General features: G+C 41.8%; 1 protein-coding gene across 1 annotated transcript in view; it reads left to right on the forward strand.

Moving 5' to 3' along the window:
- Positions 1 to 3,777, forward strand: part of GLO1 (glyoxalase I) — a 30,837-nt gene extending 27,060 nt beyond the window's left edge. Inside the window, exon 6 of the mRNA XM_004710834.2 lies at positions 2,273 to 3,777. Within this exon, the coding sequence (XP_004710891.1) occupies positions 2,273 to 2,361 (89 nt within the window). The 3' untranslated portion in view covers positions 2,362 to 3,777. The remainder of the gene's footprint in view (positions 1 to 2,272) is intronic.
- The last annotated feature ends 6,121 nt before the right edge of the window (positions 3,778 to 9,898 follow it).

Consider the following 9,898-nt stretch of genomic DNA (forward strand, 5'->3'; position numbering starts at 1 on the left):
GGGGAGGGGCAGGTGTCCACTTAGTAGTTGGGATTGGGCTCTCCTGCCATCTTAATGCATTATTTCAATGACCTACACTGTTAAGTTTTTTATCTTTATTTATTTATCTATTTAATAGCCAAGTCAGCTCTCCCCAGTAAGAAGAAAACTTGATATCACCCACACCTGCTATGTGACGGTTACTAAAGCCAGAATGTTACAGATTTATTTCTTTTTCTCTAGTCGTGGTCTTTTTTATTATTAATAACAATAAGTATATTAAAGTATTTGATCATCTTTTCTATATGTTTGATCTCTTGGGTTTTCTGACTTTTACTTAAATACTTCAAAACTGTTTTCAAAGTAAGGCAAAAATTTTGAAGTCTTGTATGCTTGAAAATAATTTTCTCATCCCTTTATTTGTGAACGATGGTTTGATTGCATATAAAATCCGAGCTTTACTATCTTTAGATCATGAAAATACAGCTCCATTGCATTTTTGCATCCAGTGTTGCTGTTGAATGATCTGCTGTCCATCTGATTTTTGGTTCTTTGCACATTGTGTTTCCTGCTGGAAGCTTTTAATATTTATTATTTTTCACACTTGCGTTCTTGAAATTTCTTCGAACATATGCCAATTGGCAAATTTTTCTTTAAATTTACTATTTGTGGTATTTGTATCATTTCAGCTATTATAATTTTCATGTCCCATTTTTGCTGGGTTTCTTTGATATTTCCTTGTCCTTATTGAAGATTGATAATGCATCACACACTGCTCTTAACTTTTACAAATTTTAAATTCTTGGTTCATTGTCCTTACATTCCATGATTCAAATCTATAACCCATTGTATTTTAATGGTTTTCTTCCTCATTATTAATCATCCTAGTCATCGTAATCGCCCTAATGGTCTCAGGAAGATGATTGGATGAACCCAGGGTGGGACCCTAGGATCTGAAATTGAGAGCTAAACACTTCCCACTCCACAAAACAACTCTGACAGTCAACTCTACCCCCTTCGCCCCTCAGAGAGAAGACGTATTAGTGAGACCCTCCGTAGATTGTAATTCCAACCCTGGGTGCATGCGGTGAGGCCCGTGGAGATTGCTTAGCGCTCGCCTTGTTCCCTCAGCTCCTCACAATAACAAAGCTGCTGTGCTGCCCTTACTAGCTCATGAGTCCCCCACTACCTCATTGTGTGTGTGCATTTAGCCACCCAAATTAAAGTCTTTTTTATCTGCTATTAATACTACCCCACACCCTACAAGTGGAAGTAAAGATGCCAATACCACAATGCAGAGGCCTTGTGGGGACTGTTCTGTTTCTTCTCCCATAGCTCTGAGGGACTGTGTTTAGTCCAAGCCATCACTGCCACATAGACTAGTTCAAAACAGCCACCCGTCTCTTCACCCTCCTCATCCTCTCCGCACATCACTGAGAGTTTCTCCCCTTCCGTGGCTGCTCCGGGCTTGCGATAAGGAGTTAAGGCCAAACTCCTTCAGCATCTTGGTCTCCAAATTCCCAAGTTCACATTTTTATGTTCTACCAAATAACTCTAGTTTGAGAGAGATAGACTCCAATGGTCAGAGAGAGGGGGTTTTCAGCGTGCAGTGTTTATGTAAGCAAGAGTTTGCATGATCCCTCTGGGTGGCTACCTGTACAAATAAGCCATGTCATTCTGTACTGCAGGTTCTCAAATTTATTTGGTCTACTGTCCCCTTTTCAGAAAAAAAATTACTTGGCACCCCCTTGTAATTAACAACGCTTGTGCTGTAGCTCACATTGCAGAATGAAGTACAGCTGTCTTCTTTTGTAGTCTTCCTGGATGCTCTCCCTGTCCCCCCAAGGGGAAGTATCCCCAGCTTTCAGAACCACTGCTGTATGCCCAGGACTCTTCTCTACGCCGCTCTTTCCCCTCTTTAAAATAAAGCACCCTCTGGGGCTCCTGAAACGGTAGCTGGAAGTGTCACAAAGGAAGGTAGATCTCGATATTTTGAAGAGAGCCAGTTACACAGCTTACGTTCAAGAGGATTGGTTTCCAGCTCTTCGTTTAAAAGTAAAATTTAAGTCAGTCTGAAAAACATAGTTTGGGGCAACATTGACAATTGATTTTTTTAAATTATTAAAACTCTCAGCAAAATAATCTATTACTGAAATGCAAAATTAGAGTTGAAATAATAAAGAATATATTTTAAATGTTTGAGTTCTTTAAAGGTTTTAAATTTTTAAAAAGGCATTTGAATTTTTTTTTTTAATTTTAAGTCTTTTTAATAATGAATCATTTTGTTTTTCAGGTAAAATGAAAGGCCTGGCATTTGTTCAAGATCCAGATGGCTACTGGATTGAAATTTTGAATCCTAACCAAATGATAAATATTTGTTAAAACTTTACAAAATGATTAATATTCATTAGGTTTCAATGAAGACATTATGGGGGCAGGGAAAACATAATGTGACCCAAGATATTCAGATAACAAAAGCTTCTAGGTCTAATCATTGTCTAGATTTAAATTGTTCTTAACTTCATTTTTCTTTGCTTGTTCAGTTAATTTTGTTTTCAAAGTATTGTTTTAACTTATGTCCTTGAATGTAGCAGTCTGACTTTACTTTTTAGGTGATAATTAGAACAGTTCCCTTCAGAGGCTGCGTTTGCCTTCTTTTATTCCTCAATAAGCCTTCTCTTCAAGCCTGCCTTTGAATCATCATTTTCAAAAAAATAATCTTACATGTTTTGTCCTGTTATCTTCTGGGGTTTCAATTCCTCAGAAATAACTTTTCACAATGGAACGTAAGGTACACTGAACAAAAATGAAATTTGCATGTACTTCAAATAGTATGAAGTGTTTATTTTATAAAAGAGAAGGTGCTTTGGGGAATAATTCATAATTATGCTGACAAGGATGCGGATGGAAAAACTAATTTTATTTTCATTATAAAATACTTCCAAAGTTCAAGGACTACCCTCATTTATTTTAGAATTTGGGTGTAATATTTACTGGATACCCAGACATCGACTAGGCCATTACATTTCTTGATCTCACTTGATCGTTACAACGATCCAATGAGAAAGAATGCAGACTAGATTTATAAAATAACGAATAGGGTGAAAGCATTGTAAATAGATCCGAGTGTCCAAGATTTCCTCATTATTAATATCGAGATTGTGTCTCGGGAACGTGGTAACTCACAACACCGCGCTCGCTGCTTCTGTGAAAACCTGTGTTGAGTGTGAGCGCTGTCCTTGCAGCTCTCTTGTCTGAGTGCACAGTGAGGGAAGAAGCAGTCGAGGACGTCGAACGCTGCCTGGTCTGGTGACCCCCGACTTATTAATGTGGGAAGTGGTGCTTCTGTGACTGGTGAGAGCCCACCCTCCTAACACACACGCCATAAAGTATGTTCAGTGATAATATAACTTGGCTATTGAATGTCTGTTGGTGAATTCCCCTGCCATGTTTGACATTTAACTTGTTTTTCAAAATCAAAAACATTCGCAAATGTCTCATCGTGTTTAGGGATAAAAAGAGCTGGTTTATGGCTGAACTGCACTTCTATAGATGTTCTGCAGGGCCCCCATACCACCCTGGAGGGTCTTCTGTAGGCCGCACCAATCGGGCTGGCACCATTCAGAGCACATTTCATTTCCCTTTTGGAGGTGGGATGGATTCAAGCGAGCAATTCGAGGAAATGGGAATACTTATAACTTTAAATAAAATACAATTTTAAATGACTTTTTAACTTGTAAACTTCTGTCCAGCATGTTCATTCGTTCTTACAATAAATAGTTGCTCTGTTTGAGCCCATTGTTGCAGCCCTTGTGTCAGTCCGTCTCGCGGAGGGTCTTCCTCTTTCTCACTGACCCGCTACTGCACCAAACAAGTGTGATGCTTTCTCCAGGATCTGCTTTTGCCTGACATATCCAGAATACACGAGACAGCCTTGCCTTCTGGTTTCTGAGGAGCATTCTAGCTATACTCCGTCCAAGACAGATTTGTTCCTTCCTCTGATCACCATGCGATAGACTGCAGCACCACAACGCAAGAGCATCAGTTCTCCGTGGTCTTCCGTTCACTGGCCAGCTTTCACGTGCATATGAGGTGATTGAGCATACCAGGGCAGGGTAGGTCCACCTTAGTCCTAACAGTAGTTATCTTAAACAGGTTAAAAAAGCCGTGAAGGAAGTTACCTTGGTCTTTTTATCCACACCTATGCTTTGGCTCACTTGATTCTGACTGAATATGCTACCATTACTCATTTTCTATTTTAAAACTTTAAAATTGCACCACAGACCAATTTGGGTATGAGTTCCAGCTATCTTTATTTAAGAAATTGGTAGTCGGAATCTATTGAAAGTGGGCACAGTGGTGGCCTTAACAGTAAGCAGCCTCATAACTCCAAGGGCAAAGCCTAGACCAGCAGTGTCAACAACACTGACCTGGGAACTTGTTCAAAATGAAGAATTTCATGCCCCAAATCAGTCACAGTGAACCAGAATTTGTATTTTAAGAGATCCCCAGGTGATTTAAGTTTAAACGTTTCAGAAGTCCTTTTTGAAATTTACTAACAGAATTCTCTCTAAAAATATGAATTCTTCCACTATTTAAAGAAACATAGGCCTTATGTGGGGTAATGGAAATAAGGGCTGTGTACTTAATCCACAAACCCAGGAACATAAGAAATGAATTGTTCCTTTCTTCTAATTGCACTTCATTTGAGTCCCCTATTTTCTGAGAAGCCCTGAACTCTCAGAGGATAAGTTCTTGGCTGATTTTTCTGGACATAGTAGCTCCTCAAGAACCTGTCTCCATAAAGATCTACAGACTTTAAAAGACTTTGTGTCAGTTCTCTGTCCAGTAGGGTTGCTGTGAGTCAGAATCTGCAACAGTAGTGGGCTTTTTGGTAGTTTCTGAAAGGGTGTTTTAGGCCAGGTTGATAAAGAACCAATCCAGTGACACTCATACATGTGTAAGAAAGAGCTTTCTGTCGAGAAGCTTTGTAGATGAGGAAAATAGCCCAGCTCAGTCCAACACAAGTCCGTAAGTACCTTCTCAGACTCAGTCACGAGCAATGATGCAGAATGCAGGAGTATCGCAGGCCAGTGGGTGCAAAGTCTTGTGGAGCCAAGGGTGGTAGACGCATCTCCAGGACTCTGGCTGCCATCAGGGTCAGCCAACAGGAAGATGAAGGCAGAGAGAAGGGAGGTACCCAGGACCCTCCTTAGGAGAAGGTCATGCCCATGAAGAGGCACCATCAGGCTGTGACCTGATTGACAGGCTAGACTCTACCCCTACACTTACACATCTTCAAGTTGGCATGAAATTATGTAACTACCACCAAGTGGAAATGCAATCTCAGTAAATTTAGAATCTCCCCTGCTGCCTTTCCCTGGGGTGATCAAGTTTTTACAATACCTGCAAGGCCGGAGAAAAGGGAGCACCTGGTCTCCCACAAACACCATTCTGTTGGCATTTGCTAAGATGTCACTTATCCCCTTTGGCAGTTCCGTGGTTCAGTAAAACCAGCTCCTTCAATGAACCCGGAGACATCCAGTCCACAAGCTAGCCGCCTGCCCCAAAGCACTCGGCTTGTTTTGTGGGCTGGGAAGTCCTCCACTGCGTCTCATGCTCTGGCTCCTGGTTCTCTATTATACATCTGCCACAGCTCTGGTGTCAACACTGCCTCCTGGATCAAGGAAGTTCACTGTGCAGGAGTCTCATGCCCCCAAAGAATGCGCTCAACTGGTAGTAAGGTTCCCTCTTCCTCCATCTGAGATGGCTGGTTTTATACCTAGCAGCATGGCAATCACAATTAACCCTGTTAAGATCATAACCAATCTTCCTCAACCTTGCCCAGACCCATCAGGAAAACAAAGGTCATTGGGTGGGGGTAACAAAGGCTAGAAGAGCCCCATTAAATAATTCACTGCATCGCAAGATCTGTGATACATTCTGCAAAAGAGGACGTTAAATGATTTGTAGTTTGTACAGACATTGTATTAAAACGTTAGGAGATTCGGGGATCAAGAAGAATTGCGTGAGGAGGGAGCTGCATCCAATCAGCTCTGCTGATCTGTCTGCCTGAGCAGCAGGGGCCCTGGAAACCATACCTGTTGAAGCCTACCCTCCAGACGAAACCTGAGAACCTGAACCTAAAGCCATGTTCTCTGCCTCACCTGCTTCTACCTCAGTGTTGTTTGGGGTCTTTTCTTTAAAACCTTTAGAGGGAAATAAGCAAAAGGAGATGAGATCTGATTTCCCTTAAAAAAAAACAAACAAAAACGAAGAACTTACAGGATCACAAAAGGATCCCTGGTGGCGTATTGGTTACCTGTTGGATTGTTACCTGCAAAGCCAGCAGTTTGAAATCACCAGCCACTGTGCAAGAACGACAAGGCTTTCTACTCCTGTAAAGAATTACATCCTCGGAAACCCAATGGGCAGTTCTACTCTGCCCTTGAAGGTCACTGAGTCAGAATCGACTCAGTGGCAGTGAGTTTGGTTTTTTGGTATAATAGGACCACAGACCAGCCCAAAATAACTGGCTTATGTTTTTTTGGTTTTTTTAATCAAAGTATTTCTCTTAAGTCTGGAAGTGGCATGGTGGAAGAATGGGTTCACAAATAGTAAGGGACCCGGTAGACTTCTCTCTTTCTGCTTCAGTTCAACATATGGTTTCCCTATTATGAAGATGGAAACTTTAACTGTCAAGTATACGAGGGATTACCCTCCCCCCCAAAAAAAAACTGGAATTGCGCTGGGCGGAGTAGAGCTTTTGTAATACACATTTTCCCTGCCAGGCGAGCATCAAACAACTCACTCTGAATTAGTGCACCCGATGGCTTCGCCTGGGAAGGTTCTCTCTGGTCATAATGTTTTCGTAAAAGCAGTTTCACTTGAACCTCATATTTTGTGATGGCTGATTTAAGAGAACAGCGTGCAGCTGTGAATTTTGTTTGCTGTTCGCAGAAACTTGTGATATTGAATATCACAAGGACAGCGCTGTGGGGAAAACTTAAGTGTACAAATGGTTTTCTGGTTTTAAAAAAAGGTGAAATGCCGATTTGTGACAAACCTCATTCTGGATGTCTGTCAACTTCCTGAATGGACAAAAACGTCGATTCATAGTGCATTTTGAGTTCATTTCACCTGGTCAGACTGTTAATCAAGCTTTCTATTTAGAGGTTCTGAAAAGATAGCATAACAGTGTACGGCAAAAAAAGGCATGATTTGTGGCAGATGGGGGACTGGTTTTGCCACCAGCACAATGCACTTGTTTATGCAACCATCTCAGTGTGCCAATTTTGGGCAAAAATCAGCACGGCTCTCTTGCCCTATGTACCTTACCTGACCTTGCTCTGTGTCACTTCTTTTTGTTTCTGTGAATGAAGAGGGACATGAAAGGACAATGATTTGAAGACGTAGACGAGGTAAAGAAAAAAAAAAACAAGGGAGGTGCTGTCAGCCATCCAAACAGATGAGTTTGAAAAATGTTTCTAGGAATGGAATTACAGATTTGACAAATGTATTAAGTATAATGGAGAGTACTTTGAAGGTAATAAGGTTGTTTTGTAAAAACATTTAAATACATAGCATTAAAAAAAATCCATTGGTGGGGGGAGCACCCCCTGGAACATTCCAACAGAAAGGCTTTTAATTATATACCATGGTGTGGTAATAATTTCTTTTATAAGAATATCAAACTAGTCCCGAGACAGTGGAGATAAAAGATGTCCCAAGTGTCCAACTTTTCCAAGATGTTATACCAATTCCATTTCTCTCCCACTCCTACCTTGAATGTTACCTCACATCCCTGGACTCTGAAACATCTCTCAGAAACTCCCTTTAAGGAAATGTCTCAAGTGATTGCGCGTGTTGTAAAGTCCCAAATCCGAAAGTCAGGTCCTTTTGTGTGGCTAGGTGCTGCTGGGTCAGTTCCAACTCAGTGGCCCTGTGTACAACAGAGCAAAGCACTGCCGGTCCGATGCCATCTCCACAATGGGTGTGAGCCCATTGTTGCAACCAAGGTCAGGCAGAGCAAGTCAAAGGTAGGATCAAGAGGCAGAAGCAAATACGCCTGAAAGTCAAAGCAGGTTTTCTTGCTTCTACCAACGCCCAGCCAGGAACCAGAGGTCACAAAAGGGGAGGCGTGGATACAGGTGCGGCTTTCACCTTTGAGCAGTCCATGCCCCGAAGAAAACTTAAGTCTCATCTTCTAGTAGAGACTATATAGTCTTAATCCTGTAACAGAGGATTAATCCCGACTTAATCCTGTAACAGAGAATTCCCTCCAAAATGGGATTATAGCCATTGGCATAGAGGCTACAATGTACCAGAGGTATTATGGCTAGAAGGGCCATATTAAATAATTGACTACATCTCACATTGCCAGAATTCAGTTGATTACACCTACCTGGCCAGGGAAATTGGAAAATGTACTGTTTACAATGAGTGACTGAAATGTTCCATGAAGTCAATGGAGCCTACTACTGAGAAAGAAAGCTGGCATTGTGAGTCTGCAGCAGCAGGTATGCTGTTGTAGTGGGGGGTGAAAGTTCTAGCTGCTCCACAAAGTGATTAATCCCAGGGATGACCAGGCTTTTGTCGTGTGCAGTTGATTCTGACCTGCAGGGCCTAGGCAGCCAGGTCAGCAGCTTGAAACCAGCAGCCACTCCAAGGAGAAAGACAGGCCTTTCCACTCCCTTAAAGAGTTACAGTCTGAGCAACTCACAGGATCAGGTCTACCCTGTCCTATAGAGTCGCTAGCAGTCGGCATTGACTGGTGGGCAGTGAGTCTGAATGAGTGAGAATCTTTACAACTGATTGCCACATCTCCCAAGGAACTACTGACGGCCCGCAGTCCAGAGCTTACCTGCTGTGCCACCAAGGCTCTTGATTGAGCTTGACCTTTTTGAAATCTGGTAGGTATTAAACAGCTTCTTGCTTATTCACTTAATACATTCTGTATGCTAATTGTGTGTGTGTGCGTGTGTGTGTCTCCTGTTGAAGGTGCTGGAGGCACCACTGTGAGTATATCTAAGTCCTAAATTACGTACACTTTAAAGCAGGGGTTCTCAACCTGTGGGTTGTGACCCCTCTGGGGGTCGAATGACCCTTTCACAGGGGTCGCCTGATTCATAACAGTAGCAAAATTATAGTAATGAAGTAGCCACAAAAATAAATTTATGGTTGTGGGGGGATCACCACAACATGAGGAACTATAATACAGGGTAAGAACACCAGTAAGTGCTGCATTCTGGGAAAATAAAGAATGCAGATTGAGTTGTTATCTTTTTTATTTTACTGTTTTTTAACTTTTTATTGTGAATTGAGTAAAGTTTTAAAAAGCAGATAAGTTTTCCATTCAATGATTCATACACATTTTGTTTCATCTCATTGATTGTAATCCTCATAAATTAACCTCATTTACCCCACTTGCTCCCGGTTTTTCCAGTTTCTATTTCTGCTTTTCTGTCCCTTTGGAACTTTGTCCTTGGGTGAAGGCTGTCCTTTTGATCTCAAGAGGTGGACGATTCTAAGGTGTGCCTACTTCACTAATGTCATTGTTCCCTTTAAAGACCCACCGATTCTGTGGCTGGAAATGGAATCATGGGTTTGAGTTCAGTTCCAGACCTGAAGGTCAACTAAGGAAGGGCTATGATTTCAGGTGTCTCTCACCTGTAACCCTGATCTTTTTCATGATTTTGAGTTTCATTCCACATTTTTATTTGCAATTTTATACAGGCGGGTCACTGACAAGTGATCTTGCAACGGAAACCTGAAGAAAGCAAGGTCGTCAGTCATGTGGATCCACATCTGGGAGAAGAGGGTTCTGGGCGGAGGGATTAGCAGAGAGGTGCATGTTGTCACAGCAGAGTGAGTGGAAGAAGGAGATGATCAGATCCAAGGTCCAAGAAGGGAGAGGGGG

The sequence above is a fragment of the Echinops telfairi genome, unplaced genomic scaffold (assembly GCF_000313985.2).
Source record: "Echinops telfairi isolate 266 unplaced genomic scaffold, ASM31398v2 ScPeMD7_3533;HRSCAF=4204_1, whole genome shotgun sequence".
NCBI classification, from domain to species: domain Eukaryota; kingdom Metazoa; phylum Chordata; class Mammalia; order Afrosoricida; family Tenrecidae; genus Echinops; species Echinops telfairi.